The 25,252-nt window shown below is 42.1% G+C and overlaps 2 protein-coding genes across 9 annotated transcripts in view; one reads left to right on the forward strand and one right to left on the reverse strand.

The window, feature by feature from the left end:
• Positions 1-1,387, forward strand: part of CNN3 (calponin 3) — a 30,020-nt gene extending 28,633 nt beyond the window's left edge. For all 4 annotated transcript variants that reach the window (XM_025872237.2, XM_073896274.1, XM_073896273.1 and 1 more), the window contains exon 7: positions 519-1,387. In XM_025872237.2, coding sequence (XP_025728022.1) covers positions 519-860 — 342 coding nt within the window. In that variant the 3' untranslated portion in view covers positions 861-1,387. The remainder of the gene's footprint in view (positions 1-518) is intronic.
• Positions 1,388-2,057: 670 nt separating this feature from the next.
• The window catches only part of SLC44A3 (solute carrier family 44 member 3), a 91,533-nt gene continuing 68,338 nt past the window's right edge, over positions 2,058-25,252 (reverse strand). For all 5 annotated transcript variants that reach the window (XM_073896269.1, XM_025872236.2, XM_073896270.1 and 2 more), the window contains 3 exons: positions 5,754-5,891; positions 3,499-3,735; positions 2,058-2,270 (listed from right to left, as the gene is read on the reverse strand). In XM_073896269.1, the coding sequence (XP_073752370.1) occupies positions 2,169-2,270; positions 3,499-3,735; positions 5,754-5,891 (477 nt within the window). In that variant the 3' untranslated portion in view covers positions 2,058-2,168. The remainder of the gene's footprint in view (positions 2,271-3,498; positions 3,736-5,753; positions 5,892-25,252) is intronic.

The raw sequence follows: 25,252 nt of genomic DNA on the forward strand, positions 1-25,252 counted from the left end.
GAAATGAGGTATGAGTTACTGTACTCGTGGCTGGCTCTTGGAGACTCAAGTCCTTAGGGACTGGTTGGCATAATTTCTGTTGAATGTGTGAAGAGCTTCTGAAATCGGTGGCCTGGAGAGAGTATGTGGTCCTAATAGGTACTCACCTGTAACCTTCCAGGCTGTGTTTTTACATTCTTTACATCTAATCCTCTCCTAAATCCAAAGTGGGTGGTATTTTCTCCATTTGCGTATGGGAGACCAAAAACTAAAAGGAAGCTAGCTGGTTTTGAGGCGATATAGCAGTTTTATAGCACAGCAAGGATTTGAAGGGAAGGGCTGAGCTTAGCTTGAGAGCCAGTGAGTACTGCTTCTTAAGAAAGATTCGGCATCCCGATTATTCAGTAAGCTCGCTTTACCCCTGAAATGAAGGTATTCCATGAGCGTTCCCATTCAGTGTGAATTTCATAATTTATGGAATATTCCCAAGAACAGACTTGAGCCGCAGTCTTCGCTTTTCTCCTCTGTTCTGATACCAGGCGGGAATGTTAGCACCAGGTACAAGAAGAGACATCTATGATCAGAAGCTAACATTACAACCGGTGGACAACTCGACAATTTCTCTACAGATGGGAACCAACAAAGTTGCTTCCCAGAAAGGAATGAGTGTGTATGGGCTTGGGCGGCAAGTATATGATCCCAAATACTGTGCCGCTCCCACAGAACCGGTCATTCACAACGGAAGCCAAGGAACAGGAACAAATGGGTCTGAAATTAGCGATAGTGATTATCAGGCAGAATACCCAGATGAATACCATGGAGAGTACCAAGATGACTACCCCAGAGATTACCAATATGGCGACCAAGGCATTGATTATTAGATTGACACAGAGGAGCTCAGTATTTAGCCCATTGTTTTTATTCAGTGAGAACCAAGCTAGCCTTGAGTAATTTTTATCTTGTCTTCCTAAAACACTATTATGCTTATTGTACCTAAAAGAAATACTGCCTTACATACATTCCCTTTTCCTTTTTCTGCCTCTTCCCTAAATAGTTGCCTTTTAGTGCTGTAACAGTTCAATCCTACAGCAGAAGCAATAACTCGCATATGAAGTAAAAAGGAATACTGTGGGAGGGGAGTACTCTTGTACAGCCAATTCTCTTATTCAAGACCTATGCATTTTTACAATCTCCGTAATAACCTGGGATTTTCAGACAGGAAGCTTTTTTTTTTTTTTTTTTTTTTACAGTTTAGTACTTGGTTTCTACGAGGAGGACTAAACTCATGCTTATAGCTACGTGTGGTCTCTGCCAACTAAATTTAAGATGCAGCATTTTAGAAATTTACATATCAATGTCTCTACAGTATTGTTTGCTAATTTTTAAATAAAGTCCTGATCCGTGTGCATTTGTGATTATATGTGTACTCATTCTCTTCCCTAAACTGACAAGATCTTTTCAGAGCCGTGTTTCTAAAGGAGCGCTTACAAAATGGGCCCGCAGACGTTCAGGTCTGGGTGGTGCGTCCGCTCTTCCTGTTTGTGCCAATGTATCGATGTAGAGTTGCTCTGTGCTCTTCGACTGTATTTATTGCTGCATTTCTCAGCGTAAACTTATCCCATTGTATTTTTTATAAATAAATATTTTTTTTGAACATTCACACGAGCCACAGGCTGATTATTTTCTGGCTGACTTCCAGAGAGGTGAAGGCAGATTTTTAAAATGTCCCCTTTTCCCGGTACCGTTCTGTTACTCTGTCATTGCTTGACTGAATCCACATGACAACACACTGCTTGGCACCGAGGCTTAGCAAACCGAAGGGACCTGCCCACTGTACACAGTCAGTGATCGCCAAGATTCAAACTGTTCTTTGACCATGGTCTGACCCTTGCTTATGCCACTGAGAAGCACATGCCTCCAATTCACCCTAAATCCAACTTGGAAGAATCTTAAAGTCATGCTGAGGAACATTAGTGGGGATGGGGTGGGAGTACTTTATATTCATATCCTAAGTGAATATTAATAAATTAGGAATAGAATCTACTTTTATGGTATTTTCTGGTATTCTAATGGCCAAACAATAAGGACAAGAAAACGAAGAATAGGGTCCATCAGCCTTACCATTTATTCTGTGGAATGGCTCTTAGAAGAAGGCAACTTTCCAGGGACAGCTAACCAATGGGCACCTATCACACCACGGGCTGGAGTTCCATTCCCTCCTCGTTCCTTAATGAGCGCTCAGCTCCCTGCGCCCTCGCAGCGTTTGCTCTGTTGATCCTTTTTAGGAAACTCTGAAAAACAAAAATGCGGGAGACCGGTGTTATGTATCCGCACTTTGGGCAACCACTTACTTGACCATATCATTCAGGGGAATGTAATCCTTAAAGTTTTCCCTGTTGAATTAAAATATTTTAGGGGGGAGATTTCCGAGTGGATTTTTTAATCGGCAAAGTGCAAGTCGGAGAAAGAAGCCCCAGTTAGCTTCCTGCCACCATCAGAAACCATTTCCTTAGGGTACATACAACTAAAGTGCTATTTTTGTTCTGTTTTGTTTTGCTATTGTATTTTTAGGTTTTATATGGAGGTGGTTGAGAATACATTTAACTTTAAAACCAGAGAAGTGCTTGTTAAAGTTCAGTGCCTGGCCGAACTGAGGAGTGCTTTGAATGCTGTTTCAAAGCCAAAGGGCTCTGGGGCCGGCTGGGTCAGTTGGTAAAGCGTGCAACTCTTGATCTCGGGGTTGTGGGTTCGAGCCCCATGTTGGATGTAGAGATTACTTAAAAAAAAGCAAAAGGGCTTTAACACTTAACTTTTATGGCAACAGAATGAAAGAAAATTACTAAAACAGCACTTCACCCAGATAGCACAGAGACTTCATTCAGTTGTTAAAATATCCCTGTCTACACCTGATAAGACAAATAAGCAACAACTATGTTGGAAACAGCTGCCTGTTCTTTGCAGATAGAAGCTGAATGGGACTTGACAGGGTGTGGCTTCTGCATCGGTGGGCCTCGGTTAATAAGGGGCCTGAGAACCGCAGATGTGTCGATACTGGCACAGAAGGTGCCGCGTGTGTCCCCTAAAGCCCGGAGGGGCTGACATGATGCTCAAGGAGGCAAGAAAGCTTTGGAGAAAGATCAACTATTAAACCTCCAGGCCACCCAAAAGGCCAGACCAAGCCTATAGCACCAAAGGGACTTGGACTGCTGTGTCCGGAACACCTGCCCAAGGTCATGTGGTCCGTATTCATTGTTCAGCTTCACTTCTTTCCAGGGAGAAGGGTTCAATGGGTTCAGCCTCAGGAAACAGAACCCGAACCTCACTCCGGACATTCAGGGTTCAGCCTCAGGAAACAGAACCCGAACCTCACTCCGGACATTCAGGCTGTGTGGTAGAAGCCCACAGAGCCCTCTGGAATAGAAAATGAGGTGAGGTATGAGCCCCCTTTATGTGCGACTCTCTTACACTTTGGAGATTTTGAGCATTGAGATGGCAACAGGAAATGAAATGTTTGCTTACCAGAAACTCTTGGTCCATAAAGTAGGGCTTTTCTGACGATCCATCATTTGTTTCCAGGTCAACAGCAAAACACAGGAAGAGTGCATCCAGCACAGTTTCAAACACAGATAAAAAACTATGGGCTACTAAGTAGGCAAAAAAAGTAACCAGCAGCAGAGGGATCACCCACACCTGGAGTGCACGGTTGTAGTTAAATGCCATGAGTCCTCCAAAAACAGTGAAACACACCACCAACACCTGTCCAAACAAGAGTTTGTTGAAAATCTTTATAAACTGGTTGGTTAGAATATTTTAGAAATGATTTTTGTCAGTTACAAGTGATACTTTCATATACATGCATATGTATGTGAGTGTTTGTGTGTGCCCTATTATAAAGAATGCTTGTCAGAAAATGTGGTTACAGTGAAATTAAGAAAAAAATAAGAGCCGTGATATCTTTTGATACCAAAAGAAGGCCCAGTTAATTTGGAGGGGGGAGAGAGTAGATGCATTTACATATTATCTGTAGACATAATGATACTTCAGAATTTTTAGTTTTTTCATTTGATACCCCCATAAGCATCTTCATTTAAAAACTTTTTAGTGAGTGCCATTTCAAAATAATGGCGCAACAATCCATTGAGTGGATATACTGTAGTTTAATATGTGATTGTTTTTACCAGAGGGATTAAAGTAGAACAGCATTCCAATGCTGGCGGGGGGAGATAATAGGATTAATCCAGGCTTTTGCCATATGTAATTATTTCCAGCAACATAATTATAGACCCATGATGTACCTAATTCTTTAACAGATAAAATGGAGTCCATCTGGAATCCCCATTGTCCTTGGATAGCCACAAAGATGGACATGAATGTCTGAATGCTACTTTATTCCAGAAATACGGGGAAATGGATTATTGCCTAAAATAAAGTCTTTTATAAAGACTTGAGACTTTTTGGAAGTAGTTATTAGACAACATATCACCCACAATCTTACCAAACTAACATAAACAATATTATCCGTTTAACTACAACTACAAAGATTATTTAGGCTGTTTTGAAAGGCATAATCAGTTTGTGCTTCTAGAGCTACCGTTGCATGAAAAATCTTGGGCCCAGCCGAGCCTTACAAAAATGTGCAACTAACATACCACCTGCGAAATCCACACGTTATAACTTGTTACTGACAGTTAACTCTGATAGTAATGCACCAGGGACCTTTACCAAATGCCACAGAGGCACAAAATGCTAAATGAGCCAGGAGTCCTTATTTGACTTTGGCCAGGTTACAACCAGAGACCAAGATCTTGTTCACTTTGGGACACCACTGAAAGCCTCAGCATTCAAGTCCTTCAGGACGAATGGCTGGAAGAAGCCAGCATGTCCAGCTTGGAATAGTGAAGATGTGGCAGGAAGGACAGGAGGTCTGTGGTCAAGAATCTGAAGGGCAGGCAATCAAGTGGAAGTGGGGTCAGGCAAACAGGTGTGCAGAATTAGGCCCAGTGGGTGACAGTCACATGGAAAAGGACACACCATGTCACATAGTGTAAAGAACTCTCAGCTTGAAGCATGGTCAGTAGGGACTATCATACCACTTTCATCAATATTTCAGTTACTCTTCCCTACAACCTAGAAAGGCCACGTGTTCCCTTTAGTTCAGATATGAAGACTGAGGTTTGGAGTTGTCAAAGACCCCAAGTTCAGGGCTTGTCCTTCACACCATGACATGGAACTCTAAGATGCTCATTCACTGCACCGCATACAAGACTACATACAATTTCTTGAAAAATACTATTCAGATGACAGCAGAAATGCACCTCTGGCCCCATTTGGGACATTAACAATCTGTATATTTGTGGACTTAATGCCCTTAAATAATACAGACCTTGTATTAGGTTCCAATACTGTTCCCTTATATTTTACCACAAAAACCCCAGAAAATACATCCATTTTATGAGGCTAGTAGCATTTTCATTTTAGATATGAAAAAGCGGGACTCAGGACGGTAGAGGGAATTGAGTATTGCTAAGAGTTAAGGGCTAGGATTCAAATCATGACTTTATCTTTTGGGGGATCCTGGACAAGTTATTAAACCTTAGTTTTCTCATCTGCAAAATAAGATGCCTCACAGGATGGATTAAATGACAGAATGAAACACAGCACCCACCAGAGGATAAGCACTCAAGAAACATTCGTTCTCTTTCCAAGCCTTGCTGTAGGGCTTAAAGTTTGGATCCCAAGTTCCTTTATTTATTATTTTAGTGAGGACATCTCACCTTTCCTAGAAAAATTATGAAGTCTCCAAAGCAGTTCACAGATGTAAAATGACTTGAATTCTTGGATAAGAGTTTGAGTGCGTCTTGTGCGGATGTACAAAAGTCTGTCCCGTTAATGGCAGTTGCAGGGTAGGCATCCTGAAACACAAGACAATGATGAAAAAGATGAGGATTCTTATGTTGTTTCAGAGATAATATAATGACAATACCAACTTATTTGCAAAATAAAGAAAAATGGTTACTATACACCATCTCTACCCATAACAAATCATTTCATTTGCAAAGTCCCCATCCAGTCTCTGATTATAGACACATACGTTTTCATACAGTATGTGTCTAAATGGAAAAAATAAACAAGTATTTCTGGTCATTATGGTAGATGGGACATCCCACTACAAACACATGGAAATGATGGGTAAAGCGTCAACTTTTTTTTAATGCACAGCAGAGTTTGAGGGCAGAGAAGGAAGTTTAGGTGCTAGAACCAAAGCAGACCCTAGCAGTTAATGACAGCTGAACTCACAGGCTCTCGATGGGCAGGAAATCAGTAAAGGCTTTAGAGGTAGGGGGGCCAGGGACTTAACCCCTTAGGGTAAGAAACAATATTCAGGCCCTTGCTAAGGAACTGAACTCCCGGCATAAATTCAGACTCAACCAACCATCCCGGGAAAGTGGTTGATACAGAAATACACGATCTGCCTGGGACCACTGAAATTACTAGAGTCTGGGCAGGAACAAAGCAAAACCACTTCCTTGTAAGCCAGGGAATGGTGGAGTCCCACAGACAACCACCCTTGAAGACAGGTAATGCTCATAGGAAAACTTTTCCGATGGCCCAAGGAAAAGAACATCACAACAGACAAGAGAATCTGTACCCTGAGAACAGTCTGAAAGTATTCAAGAAAGTATGTTTAAATGCTAGGACAATGGGGGGCACCTGGCTGACTTAGTAGGTACAGCATGCGACTCTTGGTCTTGGGGTCGTGAGTTTCAGCCCCATGTTAGGTGTAGAGATTAAAAACAAAATCTTAAAAAAATAAAAAAGATGCTAAGACAATGCAAAGAATAGTGACCATAGGAATGAACAGCTTGGTATGAAAAGTGAAGAGAAAGAGTCAAAAGCAAACCAAATGGAAAGTCTAGAAATGAAAAAATATACAGTTTAAGTGGCACAGTGTCATTACATACCTGGCTTTTTTCCTTTATATAATAAGCATTTTCATGTTCCTCCATGGCTTTTATAATTTTAATTTTTAATAAATACATGTTTTATCAGATGTGTGTGTAGCTAGGGCACATCTAGACTATTTCAAATATTTTGCTATTATAAAAACTATGCAGGGGCGCCTGGGTGGCTCAGTTGGTTAAGCGTCCGACTCTTGATTTTGGCTCAGGTCATGATCTCAGGGTCGTGAGATCCAGCCCCGTGAGGGGCTCTGCACTCAGCGGGTAGTCTGCTTGAGATTCTCTCTCTCTCTCCCACTACCCCTCTCCCAACTCGCACACACTCTCTCAAATAAATAAATCTTAAAAAAAAAAAAAAAAAAACTATGCAATTATGGCATAGAAATTAAGGCATCTTAATTTCTGGTTTTTGGATAATTTCTTAAGGATAAATTTCCAGAAATGGGATCACGAAGTCAAAAAGGACAAGTGTATGCATTTCTGTGTGTTTATGTTCACAAGAGAAGATTTCTTGGATTTTTCCAAAATACCTTCTTCTTATGACTATATGATAATTTCAAAACCATCTATTTCTTATATTTCCCTTGAAACCTTTAAAAATGCTATTTGCCTTGCAGTTTACAACACAGAATTTATAACTTCCCTGGGAAAATACACTGTAATACTACCTTCTTGGGTTTTGGCATTTCTTTTGGCCTAGGAAAAGGATGACAGTTTTTTATCTCATGATATACAAATGAATCCTTTCCTACGCCCACTCAAAACCATTGTAAGGAAACCAATTTGGAGTCTATTATCATAACCCACCTCCCAGTGTTGCAGCTCTTAATCAGAGTAAGTGACAGAGGAGATGGAGAATAAAGGGGCAGAACTAATTTAACAAACTCCCTCTTCACCAAGGCCAACTAGAGAGCGAAGTTTGGTTCTCAAAGACAAAGGCTAGGTACCCACCTCCCCCCATGGGGTATCCTGCTTGCCTCACAGGGGATAATTCTCTGGTGTCAGATGAACTCCCTGCAGAAATGCCTTAACAGTATTCCACAAAGAACTTCTGGTTCCTGACTTAGATGGAATGCATGTGAATTTTGCTTTTAAAACCCCAAACTGGTTGTTGCAGAAAGCTGACCTCAAGGTGAGGGCTTCAGTCTTGAGTAGGGATGTGAAAACTCATTTGCTCATTACTTGACTAAGCATCTTCAATCATCTAAGATTCTAAGAGCCCTTATGACCAACCAATTCATTATCCTGAAAATACATTTGTCAGGTGTGTGGATAAAGACTAGCATCATCATTCTTTTAAGATTTTTTTTTTTTTTTTTATTTGAGAGAGAGAGAGAGAATGAGAGATAGAGAGCACGAGAGGGAAGAGGGTCAGAGGGAGAAGCAGACTCCCTGCCGAGCAGGGAGCCCGATGTGGGACTCGATCCTGGGACTCCAGGATCATGACCTGAGCCGAAGGCAGTCGCTTAACCAACTGAGCCACCCAGGTGCCATCATCATCATTCTTTTATAGACTGGAAACCAGGATCAAGGGCATTTCTCCAGATCCCCCGGTAAATCAGAGAGACTTTTTACCCCCTTTAAATTTCTGGACATTACACTATCAATTTTCTTTGGGACAAAATGCTATTTAAAAGCGTGGTGGGTAAGGTAACCACAGTCTCTGGGTTCAAATCCCAGTTCTACCACCACCTGGCTGTCAGTCTTGGGCGAATGATTTAACCGGTCTCCGACTCCAATTTCCTCATCTATAAAGTGAGTTACGGCACCTACTGCAAGGGGGCGTTGGGAGGATTAAAGAATATACTCCCTATAAAGCAGTTAGCAAAGTGCCAGACACACAGAAAGCCTGTAGTCAAGGGGAGCTATTCTCATCCAGACGTCAGCAAGGATGACCTCATTTACAGCTGGGAAATACAGGCCACTCTTCAGCACTGAGGAGGTGTGGAAAGGACCCACGGTTTCTTTATCCCTAAGGCTTTGATCCCTTGTGCTCTCAGGGATCCAGTAAGGGGAGGACTTGCTTCCCAGACCACATTCGGGGGCCCAGCACGGGAGGAGTGGGGGGGGCTTTCTCAGCAGCAGCTCAACCACATGCTTCTCAGTGGCTTTCTTTGCATTCAGGCTCTGTCCCCAGCCAACCACCCACTCCCCACCTTTAAACTGGGGTTCTTAGGGTACTTCCCAATTTATACTGGGGAATACAGGTTTTGCGGGGCCTTCCTTTTCCTGCTGATCACCGCCTCGTGGTCAGTGTAGTGCTACTGTTTATAAGCAATAAAAATAGATTTTGCTTCTTGGCTAAAATGATTAAAGGTTAAAAAGGTAATTTCTTGCACATGTGTTGACTCCGCAGATTTTTGGGGGCCTATAACCATTTATCTTTTCTTTAATGTATCATGCCCACTGAAAGACGGCATTAAAACCACTCTGACCGGGGAAATTATAGATGCCTTCCTGCAGTTACTACACCACTAGTATTTTACCACAAGGTTCAACCCTGAGTGCAACAGAGAGACCTAGAATTAATGTCTGAATGAAGAGCTGGAGGAGGGAAGCATCACTCGAGACACAGGATATGGACTGAAAATTTCTGCTGTTTCAGCATTAGCTAATTTATACTTATTCTCAGTAGAAGCTGCTTCCTTGTCAGGCAGCTGGAAGATGGATTACCCTAAATGTTCAGTGTGGTAAGTCCTTGCTTGGAGCCTTTAATATTTGCCTGGGCTGACAGAACTCCGTGGACATGCTAAGCTAATTTGCAGACCCTAACAATATGTGGAAAGGATTGGATATAATACAGATTAGGTCACGTTTTGTTGGTTATGAAAGTTAATCAGGAGATCCTGAAGGCTAATCTTTAAGCAAGAAAAGAGTCGTTTCAGCCTCCCAATTTATTACCAGACAACATTCAGTGTGCATGTCTCTTTAGAGTCCCCGAACAAGTGGCTATTTCTGTGTCTTGAAACTGAATGGAAAGCAAAGATTCCCAACTCGACAATGGTAGCACCTCAGCATTTTATCTCCATTCTCATTCCCTCGCCTGGGGTTAAGGACTCCCTCCAGCGGGGGGTTTGATTAGTTTTCAAACTCTCATGGACTGTCACAAGCATGGCGTGGGGGGGTGGGGGTGGCGAGGACACAAACGAGGAAGGGCCCGCATGGCAGTGGGGACTGCTGAACGGTGAACTGTAGCTCAAGCACAAATGTGAAAGCAACATGGAGGAGAAGCACAAGCTGGGGGTGAAGGGGAGGAAGGAGCATGGGGGAGGGGAGCAGTGAGGAAGACTTCAGAGAAGTGGCAGGGAATTGGGGTGGGCGGGTGCCGAGGCTGGGCCAAGGCAGCAGCAGGGGGCAGTGGATGAGACTGAAGGGCCCCAGGAGGAGTGTGGTGGGAAATGGGTCCGGAGGAGCTGTGAACCAGACCCAGGTGGGGCTGAAATGCCCTGCTGTGGAGCAAGGGGAGAGACCAGAAGTTTCAGGATTCCTGTCATTTTCAGCCTGTGCTTCTGGGAGCTCTCCCAGGGCAGACCTCCCCTCATCACTGTCTCCTGTTTAACCACAAAGCCCTGTACCTCTTCTCACCTCCTCCTTTGGGGAGCCCCAAACACCTACATAGTGCCTAGGGGGCTCTGCTTCAGTTATGCATACATGCCGTGCAATCAGCCATCCACTGGGCACGGTGGTACCATTAGCAGTCATAAGCCAGGGGCCAGGCCCCAAGAAAGTGAACCTTTCTCTGGGGAGAAAATAAGAATATTAGGAATTGTAATATTTGTAGTCCTCTTTCCAGGTACTCTGCTCCCCTCCACCCCGCTTCAAGACATGCCTTAGTGATATGTCCCAGATGGTTCACCCAAGTCCTGACAGTAGCTTCTTAATTTGTTTCTGTGGCCTTTCTCTTTTCTCTTTCTTTTCTTTTTTTCCCGTCGGTAGGCAAGTGTGAAGCTTCTGTGTGTAAGGCAATGATAATAAAGAGAAATGGCAAGCATTCATGGAGTGCACACTATGCGCCATGCCCTACTCATATTCTACATTCCCCTGAACGCACGAACTCGTTTAATCCTCTGCAAACCCCAACTGGATGAGAAGGCTGTTGAGAAAACGCAATCACAGAGAGGTCAGTCAGGTCGCATGCCCCCAGGTGCACACAGGCAACCCATGTTGCCTCACTTACAAGAAGTAGATCTCAGACTCATTCAGGCCCATCTGCAGGAAAACATTTACTTTGAGCTGTACTTTGTGCTTTTCCTTCTAAAAGGTTCAAAATAATAAAGTGGTGCTCTCAAGAGATGTATCATTAAAAATGGCTAAAGATGTGGCAGGGTGGCCCAGTGGAGAGGGGCTGGGTTCCAAGCACATTGCCTCCGACGACTGGCTACGTGACCTCCACTTGTAAAAGGTGCCTGCCTGCTCTAAAGTTCCGCACTAAAGATGCTTTATGCTTGCCCTCTACTTTGCAGTGGTCCAGGCACCCTCCTTTTATCATGTTATATAATCACTGAAGAAAAAGGAAAGGGATTTAAGTATACTTTCAAGTAACAGACCAGCTGGATTACCTCCGTAATTTGAGAGTTGTCCAAGAATGTTAATCGCACCTTTGACACAGAAAGAACATTTCTGCTCCCTAAGTCAAAACTGAAGCCAGCACAGTTCAGCCCTGTGTCCTTCATCAGCTAAGGGCAGTCGTTTGTCCTCGCACTAAACTGAAGTGGTTCCTTCTTTCGGTGGAGGAACTGTGAACCTGAGGTTCTACTGATTCTTCAAAAAGAGTTTCCCTCCGTATAGGCAGGAAGGCATGTGCCAAAAACCATGCCATGAATAGCAAGCTTTATTTCTGGAATGCCTTCCTAATATAAAGTCCTTATATTTATTAACTCAAAAATACAACAAGAACTACTAAAACAAACTTGAGAAACTGGATGATGAATAAATAACCCTGGTATTCATATTTCCCTCAAAACTAAGAGAAACATAGTGAAATCTGAGCCCAGATACATCCCCATACATCCGAGTGTCCTTCCTTGGGATTACAGTAAAAACTGCAGGAACTGCCCCAAGCCAGTTTCATCTTGAGCTCTGTTTTTATCACAAACACATGCCCAGTGAGGCATATACAAACAGCCTCTGGGACTTCCAAGACCTTGCATTCACCCTTCAGAGCTGTTCAGGAGTTCACCAGTCACTAATTGCATAAGTCCAATGAGATGGTGAGCAGGGGCATCTGCCTGTCCCCTCCAGGGTTGGGGCCAGGTAGGAGGTGGATGGAAGAAGGAACATGACTTTGATGAGACCCGCTGCTGCCTGTAAAGCCAGGGCACAGTGCTGTCTTGTTTGCTCTTTTTAAATTTATTTGCTCCCCCCCCATTTTTATTTAAATTCTAGTTACTTAACATGTAGTGTGTAATATTGGTTTCAAGAGTAGAATTTAGTGATTCATCAAATATATATAACAGCCAGTGCTCATCACAACAAGTGCCCTCCTTAATACCCATCCCCCATCTAGCCCATCCCCCACCCACCTCCCCTCCATCAGCCCTTGGTTTGTTCTCCATAGTTAAGAGTCTCCTATGGTTTGCTTCCCTCTTTTTTCCTCCCTTCTTGCTCATTTTTAGAATAATGGCTTTATTATTTTTATTTCCACTATAAGAAAATCAAGCAACGTAGAAAGAAACAAAGAAGCAAGGAAATCATTCTGATCCCACTCCTAAGAAATAATCATTGCTAACATCATGTGGACCATACTCCAGCATTTCTCTGCAAATATAGCAGACAGAAGGAAGAATGGATGGACAAGCATAAGTTATAAAATGAAACATACTCTATATATTATTTTATTTATTTATTTTTAAAGATTTTAAAGTAATCTCTACACCCAATGTGGGGCTCGAACTCACAACCTTGAGATCAAGGGTTACATGTTCCACCAACTAAGCCAGCCATGCATCTCTCTATGTTATCTTAAATAAAAATACTAATGTTAATTTGACTTCAACAGAAGAAAATGAAACTAAACTGAAAGTGAAGGAATATTTGAATTTCAGGCAAATCTATCTTCACAAACTAGCCTTTGATTTCTAAAAAAAAATCTAAAATCATTATTAAAAATGTTAAGAGATTACTTACTTAACACTGTGTCTTAAATTAGGCAGCATAGGTAGTGAAAGATGAGGTGGATGACCCCCCGGGATGGCCATACACAAGAGCATTCTTTCAAGTTTAGAAGTAGCTGTTTTGCTTAATTCACAGAAACAAACACAGAAAGGCAAGCAAAATGAGGAGACAGAGGAATATGTTCCAAATGAAAGAAAAAGACAAAACCTCTGAAAAAGAACTAAATGAAATGGAGATAAGCAATCTACCTGATAAATAGTTCAAAGTAATGGTCATAGAGATGCTCACCAGCCTGGAAAGAAGAGAAGAACTCAGTAAAAACTTCAACAAAGAGATGGAAAATATAAAAAAGAACCAATCAGAGTTGAAGAACACAATAACTGAAACAAAAAACAGACTAGAGGGTATTAACAGTAGACTAGAAGATGCAGAAAGAATGGTCAGTGATCTGGAAGACAGGGTAGTGGAAAGCACCCAAGCTGAACAGCAAAAAGAAAAAAGAATTTAAAAAATGAGAATAGGTTAAGGGGTCTCTCATATAATATCAAGTAAACAAACATTATAGGGGTCCCATATGGAGAAGAGAGAGAGAAAGGGGCAAAAAACTTATTTGAGGGGTGCCTGGGTGGCTCAGTCAATTAAGCATCTGACTCGATTTCAGCTCAGGTCATGATCTCAGGGTTGTGAGATTGAGCCCCATGTTGGGCTCCAGTGTGGAGCCTGCTTAAGATTCTCTTTCTCCTTTTCCCTCTGCCCCTCCAGTCCCCCTAAAACAAAACAAAGCAACAACAAAACAACAAAATTTACTTGAAGAAATAATGGCTGAGTATTTCCCTAACCTGGGGAAGAAAACAAACATCCAAGTTCAGGAAGTACAGAGAGTGCCAAACAAGGTGAATCCAAGGAGATCCACACCATGACACATAATTTATTGTCAAAGATTAAGGATAAAGGGAGAATTTTAAAAGCAGCAAGAGAGAAGCAACTAGTAACATACAAGGGAGACCCCCATAAGACTAACAGCTGATTTTTTTTTAGCAGAAACCTTGCTGGCCAGAAGAAAGTGGCATGATATATTCAAAGCGCCGAAAGGGAAAAACTTACAATCCAAAATATTCTACCCAGCAAGGTTATCATTCAGAATTGAAGGAGAAATAGAGTTTCACAGACAAAAGTTAAATGAGTTCATCACCACAAAACTGGCCTTACAAGAAACATTAAAGGAACTTCTTTAAGTGGAGAATAAAAGACCACAGTTAGAAGAAAGTTATGAAAGGAAAAAATTTCACTGGTAAAAGCAAATATACAGTAAAGGTAGTATAGGAATCACTTATACAGCTAATATGAAGGTTAAAAGACAAAAGTAGTAAAGTCGATTATATCTAAAAAAAATTAGTGAAGGGGCCTCACAAAATAAAAAGATGTAAGATATAACAACATATACACAAAAGGTTAGGGAGGATAAAGAAGAAGTTATTTTAGAATGTGTGTGAACTTTAGTGACCGTCAACTTAATATAGACTGCTTTATACTTAGGATGTTATATATGAACCTCATGGTAACCACAAACCCTATCATAGATACACGCAAAATAAAGAGAAAGAAAGCCAAACATAACACAATGAAAGTCATCAATCACAAAAAAAGAGAGCAAGTGAAAAAGAACCGGAAAAAAACTACAAAAACAACTGGAAATCAATTAACAAAATGACAATAAGTACACACCTATCAAGAATAACTTTAAATGTAAATGGTCTAAATGTTCCAATCAAAAGACATAGGGTGGCAGACAATGAATTAAAAACTGAGACCCATCTATATGCTGCCTAGAAGAGACTCACTTCAAACCTAAAGAGAGATACAGACTCAAAGTGAAAGGATAGAAAAAGATACTCCATGCAAATGGAAGTGGAAAAAAAAAAAAGCCAGGGTAGCAATACTTATATCAGACAAAATAGACTTTAAAACAAAGGCTGTAACAAGAGACAAAAAAGGGTATTACACAATGATAAAGGGATCAATCCAATAGGAGGATTTAACAATGTGAATATCTGTGTACTCAACATAAGAGCACCTAGATAAACAAAGCAGATATTAATAGACATAAAGGGAGAAACTGACAATAATAAAGTAATAGTAGAGACTTTAACACCCACCTACATCAATGGATAGATATCCAAGCAGAAAATCCCTAAGGAAACTGTCTTTGAAGGACATATTAGACCAGATGGACTTAAGAGATATATACAGAACATTCCATCCAAAAACAACAGAATACATATTCAAGTATACATGGAACATTCTCCAGGATAGATCATGCATTAGGCCACCAAATCAGTCTCAACAGATTTAAGAAGACTGAAATCATATCATGCATCTTTTCAGATCACAATAGTATGAAATTAGAAATGAATTATAAGAAAAAACACAAACACACAGAGGCTAAACAACATGCTACTAAACAACTAATGAGTCAATGAGGAAATCAAAGAGGAAATTTAAAAATGTATAAAGACAAACGAAAATGAAAACACAACAGTCCAAAATCTTTGGGATGCAGCAGAAGAAGTTCTAAAAGGGAAATTTATAGTGATACAGGCCTAACTCAAGAAACAAGAAAAATCTCAAAACAACAACCAAATCTTACACCCAAAGGAACTATAAAAAGAACAAATAAAACCCTAAGTTAGTAGAAGGAAGGAAATAATAAGATCAGATCAAATAAATGAAATAGAGATAAAAAAAAAAACAATAGAAAAGCCCAATCACACCAAGAGCTGGTTCTTTTAACAGTTAAATTAAAAAGCCTTTTGGCAGACTCATTACAAAAGAGAGAGAGAGGACCCAAATAAATAAAATCAGAAATAACAGAGGAGACGTAATAGCTGAAACCACAGAAATACAAAGGATTATAAGAGACTACTATGAAAAATTATATGCCGATAAATTAGACAACCTAGAAGAAATGGATAAATTCCTAGAAATATATAATCTTCCAAAACTGAATCAGGAAGAAACAGAAAATCCAAAAAGACTAATTACTAGAAACAAAATTGAAATGGTAATCAAAAAACTCCCACCAAACAAAAACTGAGGACCAGATGGAATCACAGTTGAATTCTACCAAGCATTTAAAGATGAGTTAATCCCTATTCTTCTCAAAGTATTCCAAAAAATAGAAGAGGAAGAAAAGCTTCCAAATACATTCTATGAGGCCAGCATTACCCTGATACCAAACCAGACAAAGACACCACAGAAAAAAGAAAACCACAGGCCAATATCCCTGTTGAACATAGATGCAAAATCCTCAACAAAATAATAGCAGACTTCATTCAACAATATATTAAAAGTCTCACTCATCACAGTCAAGTGGGATTTATTCCAGGGATGTAAAGATGGTTCAAATATCTGCAAATCAATCAATGTGACACACCACATTAACAAAATGAAGGATAAAAATCATATGATCAACTCAATAGATGCAGAAAAAGCATTTGACAAAATTCAACATCTGTTTACGATAAAAAATGGGTTTAGAGGAAACATACCTCAACCTAATAAAGGCCATATATGAAAACCCACAGCTAATGTCATCCTTGAGAGTGAAAAACTGAGAGCATTCCCTCTAAGATCAGGAACAAGACAAGGATGTCCACTCTCACTACTTCTCTCAACAAAGTACTGGAAGTAAGTCCTAGCCACAGCAATCAAATAAGAAAAAGAAAAGGCATCCAAATTGGTTGAAGGAAGAAAGAAAGAAAGACCACTGTCTTTAGAAAGAAGTAAAACTGTCACTATTTGCAGATGACATGATACTATACAGAGAAAACCCTAAAGACCACCAAAAAACTACTAGAATAAATAAATTCAGTAAAGTTGCAGTACACAAAATATACAGAAATCTGTTGCATTTCTATATACTAATAACAAAGTAGCAGAAAGAGAAATTAAGAAAACAATTCCATTTACACTTGCATCAGAAACAATAAAATATCTAGGAATAAACTTAGTCAAGGAGGTGAAAGACCTGATCTCTGAAAATTATAAAACACTGATGAAAGAAATTGAGGACACAGAAACAAATGGAAAGTCATACCACAAAGAGTGGAAAAACTAATATTGTTAAAATATCCATATTACCCAAAGCAACAGATTCAATGTGATCCCTATTAAAATATCAATTGTATTTTTCACAGAACTAGAATAATCTAAAATTTCTATGGAACCACAAAAGACCCCAAATGACCAAAGCAATCTTGAGAAAGAATAAAGCTGGAGGTATCACAATTTTAGATTTCCAGGTATAATACAAAGCTATAATAATCAAATCAGTATGGTACTGGCATAAAAATAGACAATGGATAGAATAGAGAGCCTAGAAATAACCCACACTTATATGGTCAATTAATCCACAACAAAGGAGGCAAGAATATTTAATGGGGAAAAGACAGTCTCTTCAATAAATGGTGTTGGGAAAACTAGAGAGCTACATACAAAAGAATGAAATGGAACGACTTTCTTACATCATACACAAAAATAGATTCAAAATGGATTAAAAACCTAAATGTGAGGGAAACAAAAGCAAAAATAAACTACTGGGACTACACGAAAATAAAAAGCTTTTGCACAGCAAAGGAAATCATCATCAACAACAACAAAGGAAACCTATTGAATGGGAGAAGATACTTGCAAATGACATATCCAAGAGAGGGCTAGTATCCAAAATATATAAAGAATTTTTACAACTTAACACTAAAAAAAAAAAAAATCACTCAATTAAAAATTGGGCAGAGGACCTGAATAGATATTTTTCCAAAGACATCCAGATGGCCAACAGACATATGAAAAGATGCTCAACATCACTCATCATCAGGGTAATGCAAATCAAAACCACAATGAGGTACCACCTCATCCTTATCAGAATGGCTGGGATCAAGAAGACAAGAAGCAGCAAGTGTTGGCAAGGATGTGAAGAAAAAGGAACCCTTGTACACTTGGTGGGAATGCAAATTGGTGCAGACACTGTGGAAAACAGTATGGAGGCTCCTCACAAAATTAAAAGTAGGAATATCACATTATCCAGTTATTCCACTCTTAGGTATTTACCCAAAGAAAATGAAAACACTAGGGGCACCTGGGTGACTCTCCAGTCAAGCGTGTCTGCCTTCAGCTCAGATCATGATCCTAGGGTCCCAGGATAGAGCCCTACATCAGACTCTCTGCTCAGTGGGGAGTCTGCTTCTCCCTCTCCCTCTGCCCCCCCAACCCCGCTTGTGCTCTCTCTTAATAAAAAATCTTTAAAAAAAAGAAAATGAAAATACTAATTCAAAAAGATATATACACCCTATGTTTACTGCAGCATTATTTACATTAACGAAGATATGGAAGCAATCCAAGTGCCCATCAATGGATAGAGAATATTACTCAGTTATAAAAAATAATGAGATCTTGCCATTTGTTTTGTTTTGTTTTGTTTAGATCTTGCCATTTGTGACAACATGGATGGAACTAGAGGGTATTATGCCAAGTGAAATAAGTCAAAGAGAAAGACAAATACATATGATTTCACTTATATATGGAATCTAAAAGACAAACAAAAAGCAGAAACAGACCCACAAATACAGAGATGATGGTCGCCAAAGAGGGAAAGAGGCAGAGTGGGTAAGGGGGAGTGGGAGGTACAGGCTTCCAGTGAGGGAATGAGTAAGTCACGGGGATGAAAGGCACAGCATAGGGAACAGAGTCAGTGGTACTGTAATAGTGTTGTCTGGGGACAGATGGGAGCTGCGCTTGTGAGCACTGCGTAACACACATGAATCACTATGTGCTATATCTGAAACTAATGTAGCACTGTGTGTCAACTATACTTCAATAATAACTTTTAAAAAAGAATAAAGATAGAGGTATTTTTTTTTTTTAAAGATTTTATTTATTTATTTGACAGAGAGAGAGAGACAGCAAGAGAGTGCGCACAAGCGGGGGGAGTGGGAGAGGGAGAAGCAGGCTTCCCGCGGAGCAGGGAGCCCGATGCGGGGCTCGATCCCAGGACCCTGGGATTATGACCTGAGCCGAAGGCAGCCGCTTAACGACTGAGCCACCCAGGCGCCTAAAGATAGAGGTTTAAAGGAGATTGTCTCCCCAGAGAGTAATTGCTAAAAAAAAGGGGGGGGGGAGGCAGTGAGAGTCCCCCACACTTTCTCCCACCTCCTGATTTTAGTTACTATTCTGCACTTCACAGTGTCTGCAGGGCCCCTCCTGATCCCTCTATTGCAAATGATATTCCTTCAGCCAAGATGATCTTCCAGAGCCCCCCGTCCCCCCCCCCACTCTCTCTGGGAAGCTAACATTTGTTGAATGATAAAGGAGGATGCTTTTGGCAAACAAAAATGTTTTCCAAATAATATTTCTTCATACAAAACCCAAACTCAATTGATTGGTACACCTGTTCTTTCGGTAGAATGTTAGGATTAAAAGGCACCCCAGACATCACCCAGGAAAATCCTCTCATTTTACTGATGAGGAAAAGAAAATCTCAACATGCTCAGGGACCAGGCGAAGGTGACAAAAATGGAACACGGATTAGGCGTTCAGAGCCAGTGTACCTTCCTCCCACAAATGCAGAAAAAGCCAAATGAGGCAACTGCATCTTGCTGAACCTGACCTGTCACAGGCGTGTGAGCAAAGCTCTGCACTCTTCAGTGAAAACCCAGCAGCACAACAATTTGATTAAAAATGACGAGGCACGTGCAGGATTCAGGGCTGTGAAGGACGTGCTGCCTTGGTCCAGGACGCCCTTTACCAGCACAGAGGGCTCTCGCGTCCGTTCATCTCATCTGGCCCGTGCACCATCAGCAGAGGAACTGACAAGGCAGAAGGGATGCTCGATCTTCCATAGGGCCAGATGAAACTTGTGGATCCGTGAGACGGGAAAGGCCTGTTTTGTTGTTTTGACTTCAGGCTTTATCAGATAGATGGTCTGTCCCTGGTTAGTGAAGACCCCTAGTTTCCGGTCCTCCTCACCCTTCTCCTTGACAAGGAACTCCAGGCAGCAAAATGGAGCCTCTAAGGCCACCGATCTGTGGTCCTACGGAGGACCACACAGTAGCGCTATCACCCTCCATAAGCTCTTCCGCCTCTGGGCCTCAGCTTCTTTGTTTGTACAAAGGGCGTAACACCACCTGATCTGCAGCATCCCCGAGAGGATAAATCCAGACTACGTATGTAAACTGTTTACCGCGGTGCCTGGAATACTGTAAAAATGCAATAAATGGCTGTTACTTAGAGACTTTAGGAGGCTGGTTCTTCAGAACCATGAGAGAATGTCAGGCATCTCTGATGTGAAGCTCAGGACGGTGGAAATGTCAAGAGGGGATGGAGCGCAGAAGGAATGTTTACACGTTTTCATATACCGCGTGATCTGGGGAGGTTAAGTCACGTGTCTGTCCCTTCATGAACACGTTTTTGGCGGACACAGGCGAGGCAAAGACTGACCTGTAGGAGAAAGGCCTGCTGCCAGAGAGCTGGGTTGTGGAGAATGATTATGGGTTTGTACCGTAACTTGGCCCAGTTTGCAGCAAAAAACCCATAAGAAAAATGCATTTGCTTAAAGACACTATAATAACAGATCTTTTCTTCTTGAAGCTTCAAAAGACTATCAGATCTTCTACTCTAGCCTCCTCCATCCACAGGCTCTTCTCGGAGAGAAGTTTCCCTGGAAGTCAGTCCGAGGTGTGGTAGTGCAGCTCTAACGAGAAAGGGTAGCTCTTCCAAGCCTGTGTTTCTGTTTTCTTTATTCCCCCCCTGCTCCTCTTAGCAGATGCTAGAAGCTGCATGAAATGGCACGAAGCCAGGGCTGGTGCTGAGAAAGTTCAGGCCCTCACCTTCAATCATGCTTCCATCCACAGACAAGGTCAGGGCTGGGGACAGGGCAGCGAGCCAGGTCAGCAGCCTTGTATTCTTGGGACCTCACCAAGTTTCTTTGCTGCCACCTTGATGGAGGCAGGACGTGGGCCCAGCAGGCAGGCTCAGAGTGCCCCTCCCCGCCCCCACAGTACTGCATCCCAAGGAAGGCATTTGGCCTCAGCTGTCCCACTGCCTGGATGAATGCTAGTCTAGCAAACACTCCTCGCTGCCCCGCCCCGACGCCAACCGAGGCATTCTGTAAAAGGTGGAAGGAGGGGGAAGATGAACCCACTTGAAGAACTGTCAAAGCCTGGATCCGCTTGCCAAAACTTTTAGGCACTGCCTAGCCCCACCTAGCTAAAGAAGCAAATTGAACCAAATTCCCTTAATTGCTTCTGCTCCTAGTTTTCACAGCCCTTGTTTCTCAACCATCTATAGAGATGAGACTGTGAATGGAAGGACTACCCAGCTACCCCAAATCGATGTGTGATGACTTCCTCTGCTCTCCTGACCTCTGTTTCTTTTCCCTGGGTACTTTCTACTTTTCCCCTCCTTCACATTCCCCACTCAAGGAGGACTCAGGCTCTGTGCTCATTCCCTGAGGTGAGGTTGGGGGCTCTTGAGGGGTGTGGGCAGGAAGACACCCAATCTGCATTAGCTTTTGCTTTCCAACATTTTAAGCTCTTTAAGCTCTTACCTACCAGTGGAGGAGGTGAAGGAAGGGGATTCTCAGTGTGAACCAAATGTCTCAGAGTAGGAGGTGAGCATGTAGGCCTTCCTCCACCCCTAGATTAGATAGTGAGACTCCCCTGGGCTGACGGAGGCAGGGAAGAGATCTGTGGGTCTGACCACGGGTCCAGGTCTCCTTTTTTTTTTTTTTTTTTAGCAGAGCACCGAGAAGTGGCAAGACTCTAAAGGGAAGTGCTCACTCGGAGGGTGTGGGTTTGCTGGGAGTGAGGGGATTCCAGAGACATAGGGCTTTCAGCGCTAAAACCAGAACATCCCAGACGAAGCAGGAGGGTTGGTTAACTAAGCAGTGCACATCCAGGCAGATAAGACCATGAGGGGCCTTGCAAAAGATTCCTGCTTCCCAAGTAAAGCGTGAAGATGGGATGCCATGAACAGGAAAGGGGGATGTCTCAAGGGCAACCTGTGTGTACTAATGCTTGGGGACACCTGAAATCTCCTATAAGTCTAAGAATAACAGCTGAAATTTACTGCCAGCCCAGTGTCATGGGAGCTCCAAGTCAGAAATTAGGTTGAGAAACATGATACAGTACTCCCTACACAGCTGAGTTTGTGACTGAGATTCACACCTATGTGGAAGTCAGTCCAAGATGACACACAGAGGCCGGTAGCCAGAGCACCATGAGATTCCAACTTGTAGCAGAACTTGAGTTAGTGACTGGGGCATTGAAGTGGCTTTTATTACCTCATACCTTTCAGGTTTTAGTTTATGAATGCATCCTTTAGTCCCTGGCCACCAATCACTTTTTCCTCCCAACCAGTCTCCATGTCTAGGACAAAGATAATTGGGGGAGACAGCTGAGGAATGTCCTCCCAGTCACTGTCTTGCTTCGAAGGGTATGGAAGAGAGGAGGGGAAGGCAGGGGTTCAGAGGTGGGCATGTGGAGCCCTCAGACAATAACTGTTCCAGAAGCATTCCCAGATAGAAAGAAATGACATGAAGAAACCTCCTTTCCATCACGGGAAAGATTAGATTTGGGATAGGAGCTACTTAATGGTTTAATTTCATCTCCCACACTAAATGAATTTGGGAAATGTTGAAGCTAATCTATAATCTTTACATTTTTTTTAAGTTTTTACTTAAACTCCAGTTAACATACAGTGTGATATTAGTTTCAGGTGTACAATACAGTGATTTAACACTTTCATACAACACCAGGTGCTCATCACACGCGTGCTCCTTAATCCCCATCACCGGGGGGGGGGGTTAAGTAACGTTTACATTTCTTAAGCATTTAGGGTAATGCTGAGAACTTGGACTGTGAAAGTTCCATCTTCCATTCTGAACTACCTCTCCCAACCCAGCCCCCACCCTGACTGGGAATCACAGGTGATGGCAAACCCAGCCTCAGTGGCCCAGCAAGCATGGTGCCCACAGCAGACACGAGCCTGTGGATGGGAAGGACACAGGAGTCCATCTGCAGTTGCCACAGCCCCACATAGAATACTGTGCATCAGAGCAGTGTTTTCATGTGTCACCTGCTTCCTTATTTATGAGGAAATTAGATTTTACGAATTTCAAAGGTAGTTTTCACAGACCAATGCAACAGATGACCTTTAAACCAGTGTAGTTGGAAAAAGCCCCAGTTGCCCTTGATAGGCAGTGACACAACGGCCCAAGACTGCTGAAAAATGGGAGTGAAGAAGAAAATGAGCGTTAGATGCAGAAGAGAGGGGCCAAACGGATGGCTGTGCAGGGCATGTTTCCTCAACCTCAGGCCACGGTCACTTCTTGTTTCCTGGTCATGGGTTTAGATTTAAATGAAGACTTTCCCTCGCCATCACCCTTCGTGAGGGGAAAGCCTGGGCATTATTGTGGACTAGGGGGACTGGAAGGGCCCCTCTTAGCCATTTAACTGCCCCCAACAAGTCATTAGCGCAGTGGTCCTGGGAAGAGAAAGGTGTAATCTGAGGACTTCCCTATGGATGTGGATACACTTCTAACTGAGCAGGCTTCATGAATAATCCCAGGAGCTCAGCATGACCCTAAGTGCATAGGAAAGAATCAGTGCTCATCACTTAGTGGGCTGGTGATCATAATGACTTCCATTTATGTGGTACATACCTCTACATGCCAGGCACAACACCAAGAGCTTTGCAAACAGTATCTATTTAATTACCTATTATAATAATCCTGGGGGATGAGCATTGTTGTACCAAACTTGTCTAGCTAGGTAGACTTCCAATATTTGGTGAATGAATGAATGAATGAATAAACGAAAGCAACTAAACCCTCTCCTTCCCCTCACAAAAGAAACTAACACTTATGGAGCATGTACTGAGCCAAACAGCATCCTATAATATATGTATGAGCTTAGCTGACCCTCTCACTGCCTTTGAGGTAGGGTTAGGAATTTTGCTTTATATATGGGGTTTGTCCAATGTCACACAATAAGTGGAAGAGCTATAATTTGAGCCCAGACCCGTCTGCCTTCTTCCCACTTCATCAAACTGCTAGGAAATGGGTATATGGTCCAGATCCAAGGAGGGGGGAAAGGGGAGTTCTCATAAGATGTGGATAACTGTTGGGGCACCTGGGTGACTCAGTAGGTTAAGTGACTAACTTTTGATTTTGGCTCAGGTCATGATCTCAGAATCCTGGGATCAAGACCTGCATCAGGCTCCCTGCTAAACAGGGACTCTGCTTGTATCCCTCTCCCTCTGCTCACAAACACACACTCTTTCTCTAAAATAAATTAATAAATCTTAAAAAAAAAAAAAGAGAGAGAGAGATGTGGGTAAATGTCTTCCAGAAAAAAGGGAGAGCTAAATTGTAAGGAGAAGAGAAGGGGCTTGGAGAAGGAAGCTGGGCACTTGAACCCTTAACTACTAGGCAGTAAGCTTACAGGAGAGACCCCAGAGGCAAGTCTATACTGTTGGCTGGGCCTGGGACAGGGTGAGCTGGTCTGTCTGTTTCAGGAATGAACTATTAATAAGCTGTTCCTACAAAGCATTTTCTGACATGTTCCTTAGGTACTCAAGGTGATTTTTTAAAAATGTTTTAACACATTTAAAAATTTTTTTTATTTTTAAAAGATTTTTATTTATTTATTCATTCATTTATTTATTTGAGAGAGAGAGAATATGTATGTGAACAGGGCCAGGGGCAGAGACGGAGGAAGAGAGACAAGCAGACTTCGTGCTGAGCACAGAGCCCGACATGGGACTCGATTCTAGGGCCCTGAGATCAAGACCTGAGCCCAAACCAAGAGTTGGACACACAACCAACGGAGCCACCCAGGCACCCCTTAACACATTTTTTTTAAAAAGATTTTTATTTATTTGACTGAGAGAGAGAGAGAGAGAGAACACAAGCAGGGGGAGCAGCAGGCAGAGGGAGAGGGAGAAGCAGGTTCCCCACTGAGCAGGGAGCCTGATGCAGTTCTTGATCCCAGGACCCCGAGATCATGATCTGAGCTGAAGGTAAACACTTAACCAGCTGAGCCACGCAGGCGTCCCTTAACACATTTTTTAAAGACTTTACTTTTAAGTAATTTCTACACCCAACATGGGGCTCAGACTCACAACCCTGAGATCAGGAGTCACATGCT

Source organism: Callorhinus ursinus, unplaced genomic scaffold (genome assembly GCF_003265705.2).
Source record: "Callorhinus ursinus isolate GAN/ISIS: 27379988/994484 unplaced genomic scaffold, GSC_fseal_2.0 scaffold9, whole genome shotgun sequence".
Classification (NCBI taxonomy): Eukaryota; Metazoa; Chordata; class Mammalia; order Carnivora; family Otariidae; genus Callorhinus; species Callorhinus ursinus.